The sequence below is a fragment of the Saprolegnia diclina genome (genome assembly GCF_000281045.1).
Source record: "Saprolegnia diclina VS20 unplaced genomic scaffold supercont1.28, whole genome shotgun sequence".
NCBI classification, from domain to species: Eukaryota; Oomycota; class Saprolegniomycetes; order Saprolegniales; family Saprolegniaceae; genus Saprolegnia; species Saprolegnia diclina.
This window is the reverse complement of record NW_008246095.1, coordinates 408,974-430,168: the sequence shown is the minus strand read 5'-3', so window position 1 is coordinate 430,168 and position 21,195 is coordinate 408,974. Positions and strand designations below refer to the sequence as shown.

At 59.6% G+C, this 21,195-nt stretch overlaps 10 protein-coding genes across 12 annotated transcripts; 5 read left to right on the top strand and 5 right to left on the bottom strand.

The window, feature by feature from the left end:
• Positions 1 to 17: 17 nt before the first annotated feature.
• On the bottom strand, positions 18 to 712 carry SDRG_09022 (hypothetical protein; the record flags this gene model as incomplete). Its single annotated transcript, XM_008614933.1, has 2 exons — positions 18 to 47; positions 92 to 712. 2 exons carry the CDS (start codon positions 710 to 712, stop codon positions 18 to 20), a joined length of 651 nt encoding a protein of 216 aa, XP_008613155.1.
• A 1,609-nt stretch (positions 713 to 2,321) lies between these two features.
• Positions 2,322 to 3,874, top strand: SDRG_09021 (hypothetical protein). Its single transcript, XM_008614932.1, has one exon. It carries the CDS (start codon positions 2,348 to 2,350, stop codon positions 3,833 to 3,835), a length of 1,488 nt encoding a protein of 495 aa, XP_008613154.1. The 5' UTR covers positions 2,322 to 2,347; the 3' UTR covers positions 3,836 to 3,874.
• A 331-nt stretch (positions 3,875 to 4,205) lies between these two features.
• On the top strand, positions 4,206 to 5,881 carry SDRG_09020 (hypothetical protein). The gene is made up of 3 exons (XM_008614931.1): positions 4,206 to 4,364; positions 4,410 to 4,718; positions 4,771 to 5,881. The coding sequence occupies exons 1-3, from the start codon at positions 4,218 to 4,220 to the stop codon at positions 5,809 to 5,811; spliced, it is 1,497 nt and encodes a 498-aa protein (XP_008613153.1). The 5' UTR covers positions 4,206 to 4,217; the 3' UTR covers positions 5,812 to 5,881.
• SDRG_09019 lies at positions 5,785 to 7,471 on the bottom strand. 2 transcript variants are annotated; one of them, XM_008614929.1, is made up of 8 exons: positions 7,215 to 7,471; positions 6,970 to 7,167; positions 6,688 to 6,917; positions 6,484 to 6,639; positions 6,350 to 6,436; positions 6,180 to 6,298; positions 6,057 to 6,129; positions 5,785 to 6,010 (listed from the first exon to the last, which is right to left on the bottom strand). In XM_008614929.1, the coding sequence occupies exons 1-8, from the start codon at positions 7,372 to 7,374 to the stop codon at positions 5,939 to 5,941; spliced, it is 1,095 nt and encodes a 364-aa protein (XP_008613151.1). In that variant the 5' UTR covers positions 7,375 to 7,471; the 3' UTR covers positions 5,785 to 5,938. The 2 variants fall into 2 exon arrangements, with proteins under 2 accessions (XP_008613151.1, XP_008613152.1); XM_008614930.1 differs by having other exon boundaries at positions 6,180 to 6,436.
• Positions 7,472 to 7,495: 24 nt separating this feature from the next.
• On the bottom strand, positions 7,496 to 8,899 carry SDRG_09018 (AGC/AKT protein kinase). Its single transcript, XM_008614928.1, has one exon. The coding sequence runs from the start codon at positions 8,773 to 8,775 to the stop codon at positions 7,588 to 7,590; it is 1,188 nt and encodes a 395-aa protein (XP_008613150.1). The 5' UTR covers positions 8,776 to 8,899; the 3' UTR covers positions 7,496 to 7,587.
• Positions 8,900 to 9,978: 1,079 nt separating this feature from the next.
• On the bottom strand, positions 9,979 to 10,445 carry SDRG_09017 (hypothetical protein). Its single transcript, XM_008614927.1, has one exon. It carries the CDS (start codon positions 10,438 to 10,440, stop codon positions 10,003 to 10,005), a length of 438 nt encoding a protein of 145 aa, XP_008613149.1. The 5' UTR covers positions 10,441 to 10,445; the 3' UTR covers positions 9,979 to 10,002.
• Positions 10,446 to 10,758: 313 nt separating this feature from the next.
• On the top strand, positions 10,759 to 13,601 carry SDRG_09016 (hypothetical protein). The gene has a single exon (XM_008614926.1). The coding sequence runs from the start codon at positions 10,952 to 10,954 to the stop codon at positions 13,547 to 13,549; it is 2,598 nt and encodes an 865-aa protein (XP_008613148.1). The 5' UTR covers positions 10,759 to 10,951; the 3' UTR covers positions 13,550 to 13,601.
• A 122-nt stretch (positions 13,602 to 13,723) lies between these two features.
• SDRG_09015 lies at positions 13,724 to 15,043 on the top strand. Of its 2 annotated transcripts, XM_008614924.1 has the most exons (5): positions 13,724 to 14,300; positions 14,346 to 14,400; positions 14,449 to 14,611; positions 14,660 to 14,705; positions 14,749 to 15,043. In XM_008614924.1, exons 1-5 carry the CDS (start codon positions 13,747 to 13,749, stop codon positions 14,981 to 14,983), a joined length of 1,053 nt encoding a protein of 350 aa, XP_008613146.1. In that variant the 5' UTR covers positions 13,724 to 13,746; the 3' UTR covers positions 14,984 to 15,043. The 2 variants fall into 2 exon arrangements, with proteins under 2 accessions (XP_008613146.1, XP_008613147.1); XM_008614925.1 differs by having other exon boundaries at positions 14,660 to 15,043.
• A 455-nt stretch (positions 15,044 to 15,498) lies between these two features.
• Positions 15,499 to 20,313, top strand: SDRG_09014 (hypothetical protein; the record flags this gene model as incomplete). Its single annotated transcript, XM_008614923.1, has 6 exons — positions 15,499 to 15,659; positions 15,710 to 16,292; positions 16,341 to 16,505; positions 16,549 to 16,839; positions 16,890 to 20,060; positions 20,105 to 20,313. The coding sequence occupies 6 exons, from the start codon at positions 15,499 to 15,501 to the stop codon at positions 20,255 to 20,257; spliced, it is 4,524 nt and encodes a 1,507-aa protein (XP_008613145.1). The 3' UTR covers positions 20,258 to 20,313.
• A 35-nt stretch (positions 20,314 to 20,348) lies between these two features.
• Positions 20,349 to 20,931, bottom strand: SDRG_09013 (hypothetical protein; the record flags this gene model as incomplete). The annotated part of the gene is made up of 2 exons (XM_008614922.1): positions 20,349 to 20,750; positions 20,872 to 20,931. 2 exons carry the CDS (start codon positions 20,929 to 20,931, stop codon positions 20,349 to 20,351), a joined length of 462 nt encoding a protein of 153 aa, XP_008613144.1.
• Positions 20,932 to 21,195: the final 264 nt, after the last annotated feature.

Here is a 21,195-nt window from a genome sequence, read left to right as displayed (position 1 = left end):
CGGTCTTCTTGGCGTCTTCAATGTTGGCCGGCGACAAAAGCGCCTCGCTGTTGGCCAGCACGACCTTCTTAGGCCAGAGCATACCGATAACGAGGACGCCAAACCCGATCGAGATGCCGCCGACGAGACCGAACGCGTACTTGATGCCTTCGACCGAGCCGCGGAACTTGGCGGGGATCGGCATAAAGACAAAGACAGCAAAGATCGCACCAAGACCCGACATGAGACCGACGAGACCGCTGAGCTTGCCGCGACCGCCCTCCGCCGAGTAGTCGGCGAGCACGGCCGTGAGCATGCACGAGGTGGCGGCCGTCCCGAGCGCAAACACAAAGCGGTAGAAGACGAGGTCCGTGCTGACGCCAGTCGCGTACGGGTACAAAATGAGCGCGAGACCCATAAAGCCAAAGCCCGCGCCGTAAATGAAGTTGCGGCCGACGCGGTCGCTCAAGACGCCCCAGACATACACCATGACGAGCGAGATGCACTGGTCAAAGAACGTGAGGTTGCCCGTGATGTTGCCGAGGTCCTTGGACGAGACGTTGAGGATGCTGCCGAGCACGAAGCCTTGGGACGCGTTGAGGAAGACATACATGCAAATGGCAAAGCCGGACGCGAGCACAAAGCCGATGAAGTTGATGTACGTCACGTTCTCCTTGACCGAAATGAGCTTGAGGAACTTCCACGAGTTGGTTTCTGCATTCGAGTACAGCATCGTGCCGAGGACGTTGTGTGCCGGAAAAGGCGAATTGAAGAATGAGTGAAGTGTCGGGCTCGAAATTGTCGTTGCGAGGCATTGGACCAACAACGTTTTCACGGGTCTGGTGAAGGTGCTAGGGCTTGGTCAACATGTCCTCTAGTTGGTTTAATATACAGGTGGTGGAGAAGCGATGCGTCAGCGTCAGTGACCAAGTTGAAGCCATCGGCGTGGGACGAAGCGGCGAGAAATCTCAACGAGCGGAGCTGCAGTGGTGGTATGCGCGTGCGGGCTCGATCCAATCCAAAGCCGTTCGGCGCGTGATTGGAGCCTCCTGTGGCCAATGACAATGGGTCGTAATCGATTTGATGATCGATCACGTCACGGACACGATGAGAGCAAGAAGGCCCGGATGATTATGCCGACAGACGTGATGGCCTAGTCCGCGACCAGCGTTTGTGCTACCCTTGCGTCGAGGATGGGGCTTTGCAATCGAGTCTCGCGTACGACATTTGTACGTGGATAAAGGTAGCTATGATAAGTCGGGTACGTTTATTCGGAAAGTGGTGTGCATGATTGAACAATGTCGCCATGGTCGAGCGAGTGGTACATGTACCGGGCATGCAGTACTTGTCAATTGTATTGCGGACAGTACATGTCCCCTAGACCATCTGGTGATGGGATGTCAGAGTTCAGTTGGCGGAGAGTTGCACGACGATGCGATGCACTGCAGCCACGTATACATACGAACATTGCAACCAATGGTTTCGTCGCGTGGAGTTATTGTGTCGACACTGGGCTCTAAATTTATACTTCTAGTAGCTCTTCTAGTAGTGAAAACATTATACGTACAGGGGGGCTATCAAATTCGTGCTGATGATTTTTGTGTCCCAAATAATCCACTGAAGTCCTGCATTCGCCTGTCTGGGTGGCCACCGCGCTGGAATATGCAGCGGCTCATTTCGGGGCGGGTGGCAAAGTTCAAGATATACACTGACGGAATGTTGAAGCTTCTGGACACGATTGGTCGGTGCAATAAAACAAAATATGCTACGTAGTACTACACTATGTATGAACACACGAGCGTGCGTTCAAGGCCCGCGGTTGGCTTGCGCGCGTGCTGTAAAAGGCACATTAGAGGTTTACATACAGAAATCTCGAGCGCGAGCTGTTCGTACGGTAGCCACCCTGTCGCAGAACATGTGCAGTCATCGCCGCACAAACGCTAGTGTCTCTAACCTAGCAAGCATTCCAAGGTCGCACGCAGGACTGAACCCATGACCTCCATGTGATCTTTTCAGCTTCCTGACGTGATCGATCATCAAAGCGTTTACGGCGCATTGTCATTGGTCGAACGCTGCCCAATACGAAACGTTCTACCCGCTCATTGGCCCGAGTCCTCCGGTCTACACGTGGACGACTTGTCATGCCCATTGACCCACACAGATCCTGAAGTTGACCGTTGCTGCTCTAGCGATCTTCCGCGCTTTATCTCAGGAGATATGCTAGCTGCATAAAGCGCAGCCACACGCCGCACGCGGCCCATCCGACCTTCAACAAATTAACTGGTTGTAGTCTAGAGCTCCTAAAACAAGCCCGACACTTCACTCATTCTTCAATTCGCCTTTTCCGGCACACAACGTCCTCGGCACGATGCTGTACTCGAATGCAGAAACCAACTCGTGGAAGTTCCTCAAGCTCATTTCGGTCAAGGAGAACGTGACGTACATCAACTTCATCGGCTTTGTGCTCGCGTCCGGCTTTGCCATTTGCATGTATGTCTTCCTCAACGCGTCCCAAGGCTTCGTGCTCGGCAGCATCCTCAACGTCTCGTCCAAGGACCTCGGCAACATCACGGGCAACCTCACGTTCTTTGACCAGTGCATCTCGCTCGTCATGGTGTATGTCTGGGGCGTCTTGAGCGACCGCGTCGGCCGCAACTTCATTTACGGCGCGGGCTTTGGCTTTATGGGTCTCGCGCTCATTTTGTACCCGTACGCGACTGGCGTCAGCACGGACCTCGTCTTCTACCGCTTTGTGTTTGCGCTCGGGACGGCCGCCACCTCGTGCATGCTCACGGCCGTGCTCGCCGACTACTCGGCGGAGGGCGGTCGTGGTAAGCTCAGCGGTCTCGTCGGTCTCATGTCGGGTCTTGGTGCGATCTTTGCTGTCTTTGTCTTTATGCCGATCCCCGCCAAGTTCCGCGGCTCGGTCGAAGGCATCAAGTACGCGTTCGGTCTCGTCGGCGGCATCTCGATCGGGTTTGGCGTCCTCGTTATCGGTATGCTCTGGCCTAAGAAGGTCGTGCTGGCCAACAGCGAGGCGCTTTTGTCGCCGGCCAACATTGAAGACGCCAAGAAGACCGCCAACGGCGACCTTGTCGTCGAGAAGCCCAGCTTCCGCACGTGTGCCAAGGCCGGCTTTGCGGCTGCGAAGGACCCGAAGGTGCTCCTCGCCTACATTGGCAGCTTCCTCGCGCGCGGCGACACGATCATCATCACGGCGTACCTCCCGCTCTGGATCTACAAGTACTACATTGAAAACAACCTGTGCGCGGCCAAGGACGCCAACTCGCCCACCTTTCGCCGCGAGTGCCGCAGCGCCTTCATCACGGGTGCGATGGTCAGCGGCGTCGTGCAGGTCGCGGCGCTCGCGAGCGCGCCCGTCTTTGGCTTCCTCCTCGACAAGGTCTACCGTCCGTTCATCGTGCTCCTCTCGGCGCTCATTGGCTTTGTCGGGTACTTTTGGATGTTTGTGTCGCCTGACCCGACTGCCAGCAACATGCTCTACATTGCCGCGGTCGTCGGTGTCGGCGAAATGGGCATGATCGTCTCGTCGCTCTCGCTCGTCACGTCGCGCTCGATCCCGACCGAGCTCCGTGGCAGTGTCAGCGGCGCCTACTCGCTCTGCGGCACCATCGGTATCCTCATCACGTCCAAGCTCGGCGGCTACCTCTTTGACGTCTGGACGTCGACGGCGCCCTTCTTCATCATGGCTATTGTGAACGTACTCGCGGCTGTCATTGCCATCTACGTCTCGATCAAGGACATCAAGAAGACCAAGGAAGTCAGCGCCGACGATGGCACGACGCGCACGCTGCGCCAAGTGCAGTTTGATGAGCCCGAGCTCCGCCTCCATTAGACGCTAGTCTATAATTGATGTGATATTGTTGTTTGAACCTTTTACATTGGAGTACATTGCTCCCTCGGCTTTTGCCGTGCCCTTCAAGTGGTGCGTTGATTCTTGTTCTATAGTCGTATATTGGAGTAATCGGGAACTACCGGTACTCTTCGGTATCGAAAAGGCCCAAAAGGAATTAGCTATTAGGCTCAGAAGCAGCTCAAGCTGAGAGGAACCGACCAGGAACAACGCGATCGCTAAAAAGTATCTGTCCAGCGGACGCCATCGATCCGGATCTTGGTGGGCAAAGTGGGTAGCCAATCAAAGGCCGCGGAACGTGTCACACGCCAATCAGATGCGATGGCAGCCAGGTTGCAGCTCGCCGCCCACTTGCGATTTGCCCATGTTGTACGCAACGGCCGAGACGCGGACGTGGAAGTTCCTCAAGCTCATTGCGCTCAAGGAGAATGTCACGGGCCTCAACTTTGTCGCGTTCGTCCTCGCGTCAGGCCTCGCGATCTGCATGTACGTCTTCCTCAGCTCCACGCAGGTACAGACTCCACACGTTGCATCCGCATGATAACGTGGCCACCAGGGCTTTGTGCTGGGCGACATTTTGCAAGTGCCCGTGACCAAGATTGGCGACATCTCGGGCAACCTCACGCTCTTTGATGAGTGCATCTCGCTCGTCATGGTGTACGTCTGGGGCGTCTACAGCGACCGCATTGGCCGCCACGGCATTTACGGCCTCGGCTTTGTCCTTATCGGCGCCGGTCTTCTCGCCTACCCGTATGCGACCAGCTACAACTCAGATCTGATTGTGTACCGCGCGCTATACGCGTTCGGTGCGGCTGCCACGTCGTCGATGCTCACGGCTGTTCTCGCCGACTACGCGGCCGAAAGCGTACTATTCGTCGTCGTATACACATGGTATGCCAACGAGATCGCTTTCCTAGGACCGGAGCAAGATCAGTGGCCTCGTCGGGCTCATGTCGGGCGTTGGCGCGCTCCTCGCGGTCTTTGTGTTTCTTCCGCTGCCCGCCAAGTTTGCGTCCGTCGTCGACGGCCTCCGCATGTCGTATGCGATTGTCGGTGGCGTCTCGATTGTGTTTGGCTTCTTCCTCCTCTACGCGCTCCGGCCTAAAGCCTCTACCAAGGACACGGCGTTGCTTCCGAACGACCACGAGACGATCGGGCTTGAGCAGCATGCCAAAAGCGACGCCTTGCCGCCGACGTTTCTGGAAGGCTTCAAGGCGGGCGTCGCGGCGGCGTCCGACGGCAAGGTCCTCTTGGGCTACATGGGCAGCTTCCTCGCGCGCGGCGACACGATCATCATTACGATATTTCTGCCGCTCTGGGTCTACAAGTATTACATTGAACACAAGTTGTGTGACGCGACCGATGTCAACGCGCCCGACATCAAGGACGACTGCCGCAAGGCGTATATCACCGCGTCGATCGTTGGCGGCGTCGTGCAAACCGCCGCGCTCATCGCTGCGCCCCTCTTTGGCTACCTTGGCGACCGCGTCTACCGTCCGTTCATCGTGCTCCTCTCGACGATCATCGGCTTTGTCGGGTACTTTTGGATGTACGCCTCCAAAGACCCGACCTCGCCCATCATGTTTGCCGTCGCGATCGTCGTTGGCGTCGGCGAAATGGGCATCATCGTCTCGTCGCTCTCGCTCGTGACGTCCAAGGCGATCCCCGCGCAACTACGTGGCAGCGTCAGCGGCGCCTACTCGTTCTGCGGCACGGTCGGAATTCTCATCACGTCCAAGCTGGGCGGGTACCTCTTTGACCACTGGACGTCGACAGCCCCCTTCTTCATCATGGCGATCGGCAACGTTCTTTGCGCGCTCGTTGCGATCGGTGTCATGTGGAATGACGTGGCCAAGGCACGGACGTCGCCATCAGGCGAGCGCGTCCCGCTCTTGCGCTCGTTGCGGGAGATGCAGCTCAACCAAGACGAGTTGCGGCTGCTTCGCCACCAGCAGTAGAATACGGCGCAAGATGCATTGGAATATCAAAATAAAGGTTTTCAAATGTAATATGTCTTGATCAAACGCAGTACGAGATACATAAACATGCCTCTGCTACATGCAGCAATCATTGTCGTGACGCGCTTTAGGCCACGGGGTTGGCCACATCCATGGTCCGCAGAATGGACGGTAAATGCTTCAAGTGATTGCGAACATCCTACACAGCTGCTCGTATTACCCAGGACGGCGCGCCATGGACGTACCTCGACGTATGCGAGTCGCTCGAGCGCCATCGTGATCTTGTAGAGCTCAATGTCGGTTTTGCTCCCGCGATACCTACGTCGTCGATGCATTATTCGGGCGCATTACGTTGGTGAGCTGTCTACTCGGAGCAAATGAGGGCGTTGGCCGGGTGCTTGGCGGCGACTTCGGCCGTGTCGTCGATGAGAACAACGTCCTTGAGGTCCCGGCCAAGCTGCGTGAGGTCTTTGATCAAGTGACCGCGCTAGTACATACGACGAGTCGGAGCTTGCAGATATGAAATCAAAGTACCCACCTCTTCGTGCAGCGAGCACGCGTCTCGGTACAGGCGGTATTGAATGTTAGCTTTTGTGTCCATTTCATCAATGAGAAGGTCCGTAAACTAGCAGCCAAAACCGTGGGCTGTACTCATCCTGCACGACCATGTACCTTCTTGTCGCTCGCGGTAAAGACGACGAGGTCGTAGTAAATAGCGAGCGTCTGGAGCAAGTAGTGGACGCCCGGCCGGAGCGAGACGTAGATGGTGGTTTGCAGCTTGGAATACGTCATGCGCAAAACAGCGACAAAGTCGGCGTTCGGGATCGGCTGCCAGGTCGCATGAGCCATCGCGATGCAACATCGATGCAGCTATACCTCGAACGAGCGGAACCACAGAGTCCGGTCGAGGTCGAGCACCAAGCACTTTTTGGCGCTTGCGTGCTTGAGGCGAAGGCCCGCAAAGAGGCATCGGAACTCCTTCTCGAGCCAAACGCGCCAGAGACCGCGGAGCGCAATGTCGCGGGCCTTGAGGCGGCGTCGAAGCGACGTGTACACGCGCTCGCAGACGGCGCGGTGACCGGAGCCATCGTCACCCTGGGACACGACTAGGTGCGCGCGTCTCTTTGAGCATGCAATGCGAGAAACCTGTCGACGTACACGCATCGAGCGTCGCTCGCACGGTCGCAAGCCACTGGCCGCCGTCGCGGGTCACGGCGACTTCGTCGGCACCGACGCCTGCGTGTAGGCTCTCGAGCACGTGCCGGACGTGGTCCACGCCCGTGACGCCATCGCCCGTGTTGACGCGAAGCGGGTGGTCGTCGACCATCATGACGAGGCGCGGACAGTCCAGTCGCCCTAAAGGACGACGAGCCATGAGGCGCGCGTGGGAGGCGCCAGCGCACGGGCGAGGGGCTGGGGCGTCGCGTCGAGCATCGGGACCTCTTCCGGCGGGAGGTAGCAGCAGACGGCGAGGACCGCTGCCCATATCCTCTCGACGAGGTCGACCAGCGTGTCCATGCTCGACCCCGCTGCTTGGGCCAAAAACGGTGCTTTCCGTTTCATGGTGCAAGATTGCTATTTTGAATCTACACGTTTCATTGGCCAAAAAGAGGTCACATATTCGGCACCCGACCAATCCCACGCACTTCCGAGAGGCCATTGGCCAAAATGACACCACCACCGACGCCAGAATACAAAACGCAAGATGAATCTGTCCTTTTACCATGGGTCAATAATAAAGACCCATGCCTTTTACGAAGTTGGGGATGGGACCGACTAACTAACGACGGGCAATACGTCCTCGAGCGGCGTCCGGTGCCAGTCGAAGTCGCTAAAGTCGTCGCACGTGTCGACCAAGTTGCCCGCGACAGCTTGCGACGTGAACTGATTGGCAAAGTAGTGCGTATCCGTCTTGTCGGCAAGGTGTGGCACGAACGGGACGGGCACTTGCTGGATCCCGAGCTGGTACCAGTCGACGCTGGCCAAGAACGGGTGCTCGAGGAGCTGCTCGGCCGTCCAGCGCTCCTTTGGGTCCAAGTCGAGACAGCGCTGGAGGAACCGGACCGCGTCAGGCGACAAGTAGGTCGGGTAGAGCACTTGGCCTTTCACGATCTTATCAAAGAGCACGCGCCGGCCGCGCGTCGTGTAAAAGGGCGGAAGACCCGTGAGCATCTCGAAGACGACGCAGCCGAGGCTCCAGACGTCGGCGGGGAGGCCGTACCCGACGCCCAAGATCACCTCGGGTGCCATGTAGTCGACGCTGCCGCAAAATGAGTACGTCGTGTCCGTGGGCGACAATGCCTGCTTGGCGAGGCCAAAGTCGGCGAGCCGAACGTAGCCTTTCGCGTCGAGGAGGATGTTTTCCGGCTTCAGATCGCGGTACGCCACGTGGGCGTGGTGCAGGTACACGAGCGCGCTCACGATCGAGGACGTGTAAAAGATGACGCGTGCCTCCGGCATCTGCGGCGTCGCCTCGAGAAGCGAGTACATGTCGCCGCCAGGGCAGTACTCAAGCACAAAGTGGTAGTGCGTTGGCGTCTCGAACGCGCCGTCCATACGGATGACAAACGGGTGCGACGCGGTCGAGAGAATTTGGCGCTCGACGAGGAGCCGCACCGCCTCGTCGCCGCAGATCTTTCTCTTGTCGATGCTCTTGATCGCGTAGAGGACGTCAGTTGAGACGGCGCGACTGAGCACGACCGACCCAAACGCACCAGTGCCCAGCACTTGGAGCTGCTCATACTCTTCGCGGACTGACGGCGCGCGGAATGCGACCCGCTCAGGCAACGCCGGTGGTTGTTCGCGGAAGCGCCAAGCGTCGAGCGCATACTGCAAGTGCATCCACTGCTTGACGAGGTGCCAGCGCTCACCGGCGGCGTCCGGCGCCTTGCCGCTCAGCTCGAGCGCTTTGCCCCGGAGCAGCTGGACGCAGAGGTCGAAGACGTGAAGCTGCGGGGTATGCATCGCCTCGACTTTCGACGAAGAGGGCGCTTTCGTGGTGGACGTATCTTGGCGGGGTCGAGGAAGAGCGCAGGAAGCGGCGGCGACGTCCGCGGCAGGTGGCGGCCAAAGGGCGAATGACCAACCCCTTCTGCCACCATCACGTCTCAGAGGTTCTGGGACAAACCTCGAAAAATCCAGAAACCACAGAAGTTTATCGGGACGCCACAGGAATAGTGTGAGTCACGCAGCCCCAGAACACTGCCTCCCCCCAACGACACGCATCTTGATTTGCCTCTTGTGCAATAAGATCGGATCTTAGTGCTTCTACAACCTGTCAAACCTCGTGGCAAGCCGTCAACGCGGCGCACCTCCCTCGCCGCGCGGTTGCGAGGACTCGAGAAGGGTCGCTTCACAGTCGACATCACCAGAGTGGCACGACCCCTCAACCAACCAACCTCTCTGACATTGCCACAGCCTCCTGCAGGCATTCGACGAGCCATAATGACACTATTTACAAAAAGGGACAAAAGTGTTTTGCCCGTGCCAGCACCGCGTCGTCAGCTGTGGGCTTCGCGACCGTGCCACAAGAATTTCAGCGCAGCTACTTTTGTCGCGCCTTCGCGCTCAGAATAGATCGCCCCGTCAGCAGATCTTGGTGCAAAGAGACGCAAGATTCGTCGCACTCGACCTTTGCATCGTCGTTCGGCGTTTCGTCTGAAAACACATGAGAGTCTTGGCGCTTGAGCTACCTCTTGCCGTTGATGCTACAATTGTAGCGAGCCGGCGGTTGACCTCGGCTTTTCCTGGGCTTGTTGGAGGGTTGCCGCCGAAAATACCCCGCGAAACACCCAAGGCGTTGATGCCAACGACTTCTGCGCACGTGTCGCTGTCGGCACTGGTCGTGCCTCCTTCAGGTTTCGACTGCACGTAGTATGTACAAGTATGAGTGATGGAAGAGGTTGCTCACGGAACCCAAGAGCTAGTACAAGCTATAGATTTGCTATAGATGGGATCCTTGACAAGGGTGCCAAAGCGACACACGGGTCTTCAGCGCACTGTGGAGAGCATACCCGACGCGCTTGCAGTGTCGGCCTGTACCTTCTTTGGTATCTCCAGTCGCCTCGGGCGACAACCCATGAGCAGGGTCAGCGCGAGTGCTTGCGAGGCCAGCGGTCTTGATTGTACCCGTGGTCGGCTCTAGCGCTCACGGTGGGACATTGGGCGCATGGAAGAATAGATTGCATTGCATTATAGCTGCACGACGAGGAGCACAAGACATGCGACGACACCCAGTGTGATGGTCGGCGTCCATGACGTGGCACCGCTGCAGGCAAGGGACGCAAGCGACGCCGGTTGGTTCTGCACCGTGCACGTCAACGCTTGTGTGGCGGCAAAGAACGATTTGCACTCCGAGTGCTGGCACATCTTGACCAGCACTTCGGGGTCTTGGGACGACACAGCGGCAATGTTGAGGCTCGCGGCGTTGATGCACGTGAGGCCGGCGGACGTGACCGTCGCCAAGTCTCCCGACGTGCACTCGAGCGCCGACGTCATCGCTACAAAGAGCACCGCGATGTACACGAATACGGGGTTCGGCTGCATGTGGACGATTGAGCAATGAGCGTGCCGGGCGCTGTGCGAGGCGTCGTAGAGGCTCGCCAGGGTCCAATCTCTTGGGCACGACATCTGGCAAATGCACTCACAGAACTCCTCAAAGAAAGTAACCACATACCGATTTGCTCCAGGTCACCCACCACAATGCGAGCCGAAACGAAGAAGCGCAATATCCTTTGACGTGGGCTTGGGCTGGTCGAAGCTAGCTAGCGGCTGACATCAAGCTCCCCATGGACTCGTCCGCGACTGCTACTGTTAGGTTGGATATACCAGCAAGCCGCCTCGAGCGTGGCAGCGTGGTGTGCGTATGCATCGGGCGCTCCGTCTCGCTGGGAAGGTGCGCAAGAGCGTCAAAGCGGCCGCGTGGATCAATTGCTTGAGGGCCGACGGCAATGAACTGATCATTTCCGATTAGGCAATGAACTGATCATTTCCGATTAGGCAATGAACTGCTCGTGTTCGAATTATAGCCAATCACAACGTCGTCAAGGCTTTGTGGACCAATGAGACGTCTCCACGAAATTTGACTTCTTTGTGACGGCAAACGTCGGCAGCTTCCATTTTGCATTTCCAAGCGCGTCGGATGCAGCAGCCCGGGTACCCGCAGGGCCAGTACGGCGGCCAGCCGCAGCAGTACGGCCAGCCGCAGCAGCAGCAGTATGACCAGCAGTATGCTCAGCAGCAGCAGTACGCTCAGCCGCAGCAGTACGATCAGCAGTACGCGCAGCAGCAGCAGCAGTATGGCCAGCCTCAAGCGCAGTACGGCCAGCCGCAGGCCCAGTATGGCCAGCCGCAAGGCCAGTATGGACAAGCCTATGGCGGCCAGCCCTCGATGGACCAGAGCTCGCAGCATGCGGTCGTGGCCCCGCCCGTGTGGGACTTTGAAGCCAACGAGGCGAAGGACGGCGTGCGTTTCTCGTGGAACAACTGGCCCGTGAATGCGCTCGAGCAAACACGCTGCGTGGTGCCGATGGGGTGCGTCTTCCAGCCACTCAAGCCGATCGAAGGCATGCCGGACGCCGTCGAGTACGACCCGATCCAGTGCAAGGGCTGCGCGGCGATCCTCAACCCGTTCGCCCAGGTCGATTTTATGTCCAAGCTGTGGGTGTGCCCGTTCTGCATTACGCGCAACCACTTTCCGCCGCACTACGCCGAGCACATCTCGGAGGCCAACTTGCCCGCGGAGCTCATTCCGTCCTTCTCGACGCTCGAGTACGAGCTGCCGCAGCGCGTGGCCGGCCCGCCGATCTTTATCTTTTGCATCGACACGTGCCTCGCCGAAGAGGAGCTCGACGAGCTCAAGGACTCGATCCAGCAGACGCTCAACCTCCTCCCGGACGAAGCGCTCGTCGGTCTCGTCACCTACGGCACCATGGTGCACGTCCACGAGCTCGGCTTTACCGAGTGCCCCAAGTCGCACGTCTTCCGTGGCAACAAGGACTTTACGACGCAGCAGGTCCAGGACTTTCTCGGGCTCGCGGTGACGCGCCACCCGGGCCAAGGCGGCCAGCCCGCGACGGTCCAGGCGCCGGCGTCGTCCCGCTTTCTCCTTCCCGTGCTCGAGTGCGGCTTTACGCTCGAGTCGATCCTCGAAGACCTCCAGCGCGACCCGTGGCCAGTCAACGCGGGCCACCGCCCGCAGCGCGCGACTGGCGTCGCCATGTCGGTCGCGGTTGGCCTCCTCGAAGCGACGCATCGCGGCCAAGGTGCGCGCATCATGATGTTTGTGGGCGGTCCCGCGACCACCGGTCCCGGTGCGATCGTTAACCGCGAGCGGTCCGAGGACATTCGGTCGCACACGGACATCCAGAAGGGCAACGCGCCGCTCTCGGCCAAAGCCATCGAGCACTACACTGCGCTGGCCGAGCGCTGCGTCTCGAACGCGCACGTTGTCGATATTTTCGCGTGCTCGCTCGACCAGAGTGGCGTCATGGAGATGCGCGTCTGCGTCGCCAAGACGGGCGGCGTCATCGTGCTCGCCGACTCGTTTGGCCAGAGTGTCTTCAAAGAGAGCTTCCGGCGCATGTTTTCGCGCTTCTCGGACGAGGCGGCCGAGTGCGACCAGAACCACCTGACCATGGCGTTTGCGTCGTCGCTCGAAGTGCTCACGTCGCGCGAGTTCAAGGTCTCGGGCGCCATCGGCCCGTGCGCAGCGCTCAAGAAGACCAACAATGCGCTGCCGGCCAAGAACATTAGCGAGACCGAGATCGGTGTCGGTGGCACCAACACGTGGAGCCTCGGCGCCTTGGACCCGCAGATGGCGATCGCGATTTACTTTGACGTGACCAACCCCGCGACGTCGACGTTGCACCCGGGCAAGGGCCGGTACCTTCAGTTTATCACGCGCTACCAGCACGCGAGCGGCCGCTTCCGCACGCGCGTGACGACCATTTGTGGCCCGTGGTCGGTCGACCCGGAAGACATCGAGTCGCTTAAGCGCGGGTTTGACCAAGAAGCCGCGGCCGTGCTCATGACGCGCATTGCAGTCCACCGGTCCGAGCGCGGCGACGAGACGAACGACATTATGCGATGGATTGACCGGTCGCTCATCCGCCTCGGCGCTCGCTTTGCCGACTACCGCAAGGACGACCCGTCGAGCTTTCGCCTCTCGCGCGAGTTTTCGATCTACCCGCAGTTTATGTTTCACTTGCGCCGGTCGCAGTTTCTCCAAGTGTTTGGGTACTCGCCCGACGAGAGCGCGACGTACCGGCACTGCCTCATGCGCGAGTGCACGACCAACTCGCTCGTCATGATCCAGCCGTCCTTGCTCTCGTACTCGTTCAACGGGCCGCCCGCGCCCGCGCTCCTCGACTCGGCGTCCGTCCGCGCCGACACGATTTTGCTCCTCGACTCGTTCTTCTACGTGGTCGTCTTCCACGGCGAGACGATTGCATCGTGGCGCGACCAAAAGTTCCACGAGCACGCCGAGCACATCAACTTCAAGAACCTGCTGGAAGCGCCGCAAGCCGACGCGCAGCTCATTATGGACTCGCGCTTCCCGGTCCCGCGCTACATTGTGTGCGACCAGCACAAGAGCCAGTCGCGCTTCCTCATGGCCAAGCTCAACCCGTCCAACTCGCACACGCAGGGCGACGGCCAAGGCGAAGTCATCTTTACGGACGACGTGAGCCTCAAGGTCTTTATGGAGCACCTCATGAAGTTTGCAGTCCAGAGCACATAACCGTCCTTATAACCCTATTCCTTGCATCTTCTGTCGATGATGCAAACGACAATCTTTGGTCGAGCGATAGCGAGCGTTTTATAAAGAGCAATGGGCTCGCTTGGTTGCGACGACCGGATTGGCCCGCTGGACAGACACGATCTTGACGCGGGATTTTCGAAGCAATGCGACGTGGCGGGCGCGGTGCGGCGGTGCTAATGCTGCTGACGCGTTCGACTGCTGGAGGACACCGCAGTGTGCGGCCCGAGCTCTGCGCGCTCGACCTCGACGCGTCCAATGCGGCGCTCGACGTGGTGCACGTCGCACCCGCCACCGACGCCCCGCGCGTGCTCTGCTTTGTCAACACGATTTCGCCACACCACGAGACGAGGGCCCGCGCGATTCGAGACACGTGGGGGCCTCGCTGCGATAAGCTCGTGTTTCTGAGCAACGTCACCGATGCGAGCATCGGCGCCGTAGCTGTCGACGCGCCGGCCGACCACGACCATTTGTGGCAAAAGCACAAGGCGAGTTTGGCGTATATCTGGGCGACGTACGGCCATGCGTACGACTGGTTTTACAAAGCCGATGACGACGCTTATGTCATCCTCGAGAACCTCCGCGCCTACTTGCGGTCGCCCGAGATCGCGATGCAGACAGACCTCGTGCCGCTGCAGCTCGGCCACCGCTTTCGCTTACCAAGTGACCTCGTCGACTATTACGTCCAAGACAAAGCACTGCTGGACGAGTACAAACGCCGCTGGGCCGATTGGTAAGCTCGTAGGCGCAGGGTGATGGGCACTCGATCGATCGGTAGGTGGGTCTTCAACTCGGGCGGGCCCGGCTACGCCATGAACAAGCTCTACATGCAGGTGCAGTTTCGAGTGTTGATGACGACGCATCACTGATGGTACGGGCAGCGTGCAGTCGAATCGTTCTCGAGTTCGCGCTGCTTGAACGACGAGAGAAGCGACATGGTGCCAGACGACGCAGCGATCGCATTTTGCATGGCGTGGGCCGGCGCGACGCCGACCAACACGCGCGACCTGCATGGCCGCGAGCGCTGGCATGCCAACAACCCCCGTACGCTGGACGATACCCTACTGTGAGCATTTGAACGCATCTGGGTAGAGGGGGTGTACTGGACCAACCCGGACGCGTTCGCACCGTCCATGTGGTGCGCCTGGTCATCGTTTTGAAATGCGTCAAGCAGCGAGTAGGTTCAACGAGTTTCATCGCGGTCTCGGCGGCGTCCAGTGGCAGCGCGAGTGCTGCTCCACCGAGACCATTGCGTATCACTACGTCTCGCCCGCTCTCATGCGCCACATTGAGCTCCAGCTCTACGAATGTCGGCCATCCAAGCCGCTGCCACCCCAGCGGCACGACGCCGAAGCCGACTGGGTCGACCACAACCTCCAGCATATTCTCGACAACGGAATGTACTCGTGGTCATAATTACGTACTACTACGATAGCCCACCCCCTATTTAACGTTAAGAGAGTTCAAGGTGTGGTGCTTGACGCCTCGCATAGTGCACACTGCTCGGAAAAGTCCTGCGGTGTGAACGGGCGTCGCTCTGCATGTCGTGGTACACTAGCGCAGAATGTTGTCACTCGATCAACGATATACCAAGTACCTGGACTATTCTGACTTGCTGGACAATATGTGCATACTAGGCCCTTCTTGCCTCGGTACACGGCGGATAAGTAGTCGGTCCAAGTGCTCTTGCGTTCAACGCTTATTGTGATGTCGCTGCAAGATCGCGTCGCGGCCGCCATGTGCCACGAAAATGGAGCGCGCTCATTGGCTGTCGTGATTCGTCGTGTCCCAGTTTCGCTCTATTTCGTAGGCCCCCCTACCGTAAACGGCTGGGTTGGAGCGAATCATCGGCGGGCGTTGTGTGGGGTCCCCCCAGGGGAGGGGGCTACGCCAAGATGAGTGGTGTTTGGTCAGGTTTCCTTTTGCCATCCATGAACGGGACTGCAGCGCCGGGCGCGATGAGCCGCCGGAACCCGCTCGTGAAGCAGTTCGTCCTCGAGAATGATCGGCCATCGAAGATCAGCCACCTCAACTTTGGCCTGCTCTCGTCGACCGACATGATGCAGATGTCCGAGATCCCCGTGCACTCCAAGTACATCGATGCTTGCTGCCGGGTAATGAGGCTCATGGCCCATGCGATAGGGACCTCTTTACCATGCCGACGCGCGAGCCAGCCAAGTTTGGCGTCTTGGACAAGCGGCTCGGTATCTCCAACAAGACGGACGAGTGCGACACGTGCCACTTGAAGCTCTCGGACTGCGTCGGCCACTTTGGCTACGTCAACTTGGAGCTGCCCGTGTTCCACATTGGCTACATCAAGGCGACGCTCGAGATCCTCCAGAACATCTGCAAAGAGTGCAGCCGCGTCTTGCTCGCGCCCGACGTGCGCGAGGGCTACCTCCGGCGCATGCGCGACCCGACCGCCGACGCGCTCAAAAAGATCAACACGCGCAAGAAGATCTCGGCGCTCTGCAAGAAGGTTGTGCGTTGCCCGCATTGCGACGGCATCAATGGCACCGTGCGCAAGATCGCGTGCCCGACGCTCAAGCTCGTGCACGAAAAGTACCGCGCCAAAGCCGCGCACGACATGCGCACGGTGTTTGTCGCGCAGTTTGCGCAGGCGCAGGCGCAGAACGCCGAAATGACCAGCGCGCTCCTCGCCAAGGCCCAAGAAGATCTGAGCCCGCTCGTCGTCCAGGAGCTCTTCAAGCGCATCCCCGACCAGGTACCACGCCTTATGTCTTGGATCTTCGTTCGACAATACGACATATAGGACTGCGACTTGCTCTGGGTCAACGCCGACGTTGGTCGGCCAGAGAAGCTCATCCTCAACTCGCTCCTCGTGCCGCCCGTCTGCATCCGGCCCAGTGTCGCCATGGACGTGGGCAGCGGCAGTAACGAGGACGATCTGACAGTCAAGCTCCAGGAAATCATCCAGGTTGCTCCTTACAATTTGCATTCGCCAGCTCACGAGCACGTAGGTCAACTTTGCGCTCCAAGCCGCGCTCTCCAAGGGCGCGACGCTCAAGATGGTCATGGAAGACTGGGACTTTCTCCAGATCCAAGTCGCCCAGTTTATCAACGGCGACACGCCGGGCTTGACCAAGCTCCAGGGCGCGCCCAAGCCGATCCGCGGTCTCTGCCAGCGCCTCAAGGGCAAGCAAGGTCGCTTCCGCGGCAACTTGTCCGGAAAGCGCGTCGACTTTTCGGCGCGAACGGTCATTTCGCCCGACCCGAACCTCCGCATCGACCAAGTCGGCGTCCCCGAGCACGTACGCCGCGTCTCTTTCACCGTTGTCTTGGTGCTCATGCGCTCATGTAGGTGGCACGTGTCATGACATACCCGGAAAAGGTGACGCGCTACAACATTGCCAAGCTCCGGCAGTGCGTCATCAACGGCCCGGCCGTGCACCCGGGCGCGAATGCGATCCGCATCGAAGGGCAAAAGTACACGAAAAACCTCATGTACGGCGACCGCGCGAGCCTCGCCGACGACTTGAAGGAAGGCGACGTGGTCGAGCGCCACATGGAGGACGACGACATTGTGCTCTTCAACCGCCAGCCGAGTTTGCACAAGATGAGTATCATGAGCCACCGCGCCAAGGTGCTCCAGTGGCGCACGTTTCGCTTCAACGAGTGCGTCTGCTCGCCGTACAACGCCGACTTTGACGGCGACGAGATGAACATGCACTTGCCGCAGACCGAAGAGGCGCGCGCGGAAGCCGCGACGCTCATGGCCGTGCCGCACAACCTGATTACGTCGCGCAACGGCGAGCCGCTCGTGGCAGCAACCCAAGATTTCCTCACGGCCGCGTACCTTTTGACGCAGAAAAATGTGTTTTTCAACCGCGAGCAGTTTTGCCAAGTGCTGACGCTCATGGGCGACGGCCTCGACGAGATCGAGCTCCCGGAAGCGGCGATCGTACTCCCGATCCGCCTCTGGACGGGCAAGCAGGTCATGAGTCTCCTTATCCGCCCGAACCGCAAGAGCCGCGTCATGGTCAACCTCGAGCTCAAGGAGCGCAACTACACGCACAATCTGAGCATGTGCCACAAGGACGGGTACGTCGTCTTTCGCAACTCGGAGCTCCTCTCGGGCAACCTCTGCAAGAAGACGCTCGGCGACGGCTCGAAGAAGGGGCTCTTTTACGTGCTCATTCGCGACCACGGGTCGGCCGAGGCCGCGCGCTGCATGAACCGCCTCGCCAAGCTCTGCGCGCGCTGGCTCGGCAACTTCAAGGGCTTTTCGATCGGCATTGACGACGTCACGCCGTCCGACGAGCTCAACGCGGTCAAGAAGGACCTTTTGGACAATGGGTACGCCAAGGCGAACGCGACGATCGAGGACTACCGCCGCGGCAAGCTCACGCTCAAACCCGGGTGCAACCCGCTGCAGTCGCTCGAGAGCGAGCTCAACGGTCTTCTCGGGAAGCTCCGTGAGACGGCCGGTGGCGAGTGCATGCAGTCGCTGCCATTCCACAACAACCCGCGCATCATGGCCGAGTGCGGCTCGAAGGGCTCGCCGCTCAACATTTCGCAGATGGTGGCGTGCGTCGGGCAGCAGTCGGTCGGTGGCAAGCGCGCGCCCGAGGGGTTTGTGAACCGGACGCTGCCGCACTTTTTACCGTATGCGCTCCACGCTGCCGCCAAAGGCTTTGTCGCCAACTCGTTCTACTCGGGGCTGACGGCGACCGAGTTCTTCTTCCATACGATGGGTGGCCGTGAAGGTCTCGTCGATACCGCCGTCAAGACGGCCGAAACAGGCTACATGGCGCGTCGTCTCATGAAGGCGCTCGAAGATCTGAGCTGCCAGTACGACGCCACTGTGCGCAACTCGGAGGGCAGCGTCGTCCAGTTTACGTACGGTGACGACGGTCTCAACCCGGCGTTCATGGAGGGCGACGACCGCCCGGTCGACTTTCAACGCCTCTTGACGCACGTCGTCAACACCAACGCGGACCGCACGGGCCTGGCGCTCTCGCCCTCGGAGCTCCGCGCGCTCGGGAAGGAGGCGGTCCAGCGGCCACAGTTTCAGTCGATTCTGCCATCGGGCCGCAAGTTTCTCATTGAAATCGAAGAGTTCTTCTATGCGGCGGCCGACAAACTCACGGCCGTGCGCGCGGCCGTGCACCTCCCGTCGCTCGACGACCCGTCGCTGTCGCCGTACGCTGCGCAGCTGGAGCGGGCGTTCATGCTCGAGCACGAACCGACCAAGGTCGAGCCGGAGAGCAAGGTCGTGATCGCCAAGACCAAGGCCAAGGCGACGACGACGACCAAGAAGGGCAAGAAGACTCTCGACGAGTCGCTCGATACGGACGCGCTCCACTATGTGAGCACGCCGTCGTGGCACACGTCGTTTGCCAACAAGGAGTTTTTGACCAAGTGGCAGCTCAAGGCCAAGGTCGCGGGCAGCGTCGAAGCCCAAGAAGCCGCGCGGCTCCTCGTGCACAACGTGTGCCGCCTCACGCGGTCGCAGTGCGAGAAGATCCTCGAGGTGTCGCTCACCAAGTACCACCGCGCGATGATGGAGCCGGGCGAGGCGGTCGGTGCGATCGGCGCGCAGTCGATTTCAGAACCTGGTACGCAGATGACGCTCAAGACGTTCCACTTTGCCGGCGTCGCTTCCATGAACGTGACGCTCGGTGTGCCGCGCCTCAAGGAGATCATCAACGCCGGCAAGAACATCTCGACGCCCATCATCACCGCCGCGCTTGTCTGCTCGGACGACGAGCGCAGCGCGCGCATCGTCAAGGGCTGCATTGAAAAGACGACACTCGGCGAAATCGCCGTGCACATCAAGGAGGTGTTTGCGCGCGACCAAGCGTACCTCTCGGTGAAGCTCGATATGGACGCGATCTCGGCGCTCCAGCTCACGATCGACGCGCGCACCGTGCGCCAAGCGATCCTGGCGGCGGTCGGTGCGCCGCCGCGCAGCATCGTCCGTCTCCTCAAGGAGCCCCACGTGCTATTGAACGCACGGCGTCCGGACAAATTGCGCATCTTGGCGCCGACCAAGTACAAGGCGTCGGCGGCCGGCGACACGCGTTGCACCATGTACTTTGCGCTCCAGGCGCTTAAGGCAGCGCTGCCGCACGTGATTGTGCAGGGCATTCCGACCGTGAACCGCGCCGTCATCAACTACGAAGAAGGCAAGGAGAAGAAGCTCCACTTGCTCGTCGAAGGCTACGGTCTCAGCGACGTCATGGGCATGCCGGGTGTCGACGGACGCCACACGACCTCCAACCACATTATCGAAGTCGAAAAGACGCTCGGGATCGAAGCCGCGCGCCATCTCATTGCGTCCGAAGTGAGCTACATTATGAGCGCGTACGGCATTGGCATTGACCGGCGCCATCTCATGCTGCTCTCGGACATTATGACGTTCAAGGGCGAAGTGCTCGGTATCACGCGCTTTGGCATCGCCAAGATGAAGGAGAGCGTCCTCATGCTGGCGTCGTTTGAGAAGACGACCGACCACCTCTTTGATGCTGCGGTACGACTCTACGTTCTTAGTCGCTTGCTCAGTCGGATGTATAGGTGCACTCGCGCACGGATGCGATCGTCGGTGTGAGCGAGTGCATCATCATGGGCATTCCCATCGCGGTCGGGACAGGCATCTTCAAGCTACTCCGAGAGGTCGAGAAGCCTGCGATCGTCAAGCGCCTTCCGCTCATGGAGTCGTTTGCCTAAGACAACGCGAAGACGACGGGGTTTTATGCCCACTAAGAGCGACTATGTACACACATGTATTATTGTACAAACACTAGGAATGCGGTGGGTGTCATAAGAGGTAGTACGCGAGCATGTCGAGCTCGTACGATGAAAACGCGGGCGGGTCGGGCGTCGTGGGTGCCGTGAGGAGTTGCGCCTTGAGCGCCGCCATCGGCACGTCGGGCGTGAGCCGCTTGACGACGCGGAGAATCGCGCGGTCGTCCTTGTACTTGACGTCGCTGCGCTTCTTGGTCTTGTTTTGCAGCCGTCGATGGCGCTCGCACAGGAGGAGCCGCGCGCCCGACCCGTCCTTCTTGTTGACTTTGATCGCGCGTGGGTACGGGCACTTGCCTGTCTTGTAGCGGCAGGGCACGTCGTCGGGCACGGGCGTCGGGGGCAGACTCTGGTCGTCAAACATGCCGGCGGATTCGCAACTGGCACGCGTCGAGCGAACGAGGTCCGTTGCGCCCGGCTATCTTTAGCGATCGTTATCCATGGACGCAACCGCCCATATAGCTATAGCAACGCAAAGAAGACACTCTGTCCATGTTACTGCGAAAGCGTCGAGTGTATCAATCGTGACGCCATCGCACGAGCCGTGACGCGCCGTGGTCGAGGGTGTAGAACGCATCGGGGTCCTCTTCGTCGGCCATGAGCCGCTGCAGATCGCGCTTGGGCTCCAGATAGTGCTCGCCTGTGAGGATCCACGTGCCCCAGTGAATCCCGAGCGACGAATGACTTTGGACGTCCTTGTGGATCTGGATCGCTTGGGCCACGTCGCAGTGCTGCAGACCAAAGATCTGGCGCGGCCCGTACGCGCCAATCGGAATGGCCGAGACGCTAAACGCGCCAAAGGTCTCGCGGATCGCGCCAAACGCATCGCAGTAGGCCGTGTCGCCGGAAAAGTAGAACGAGCC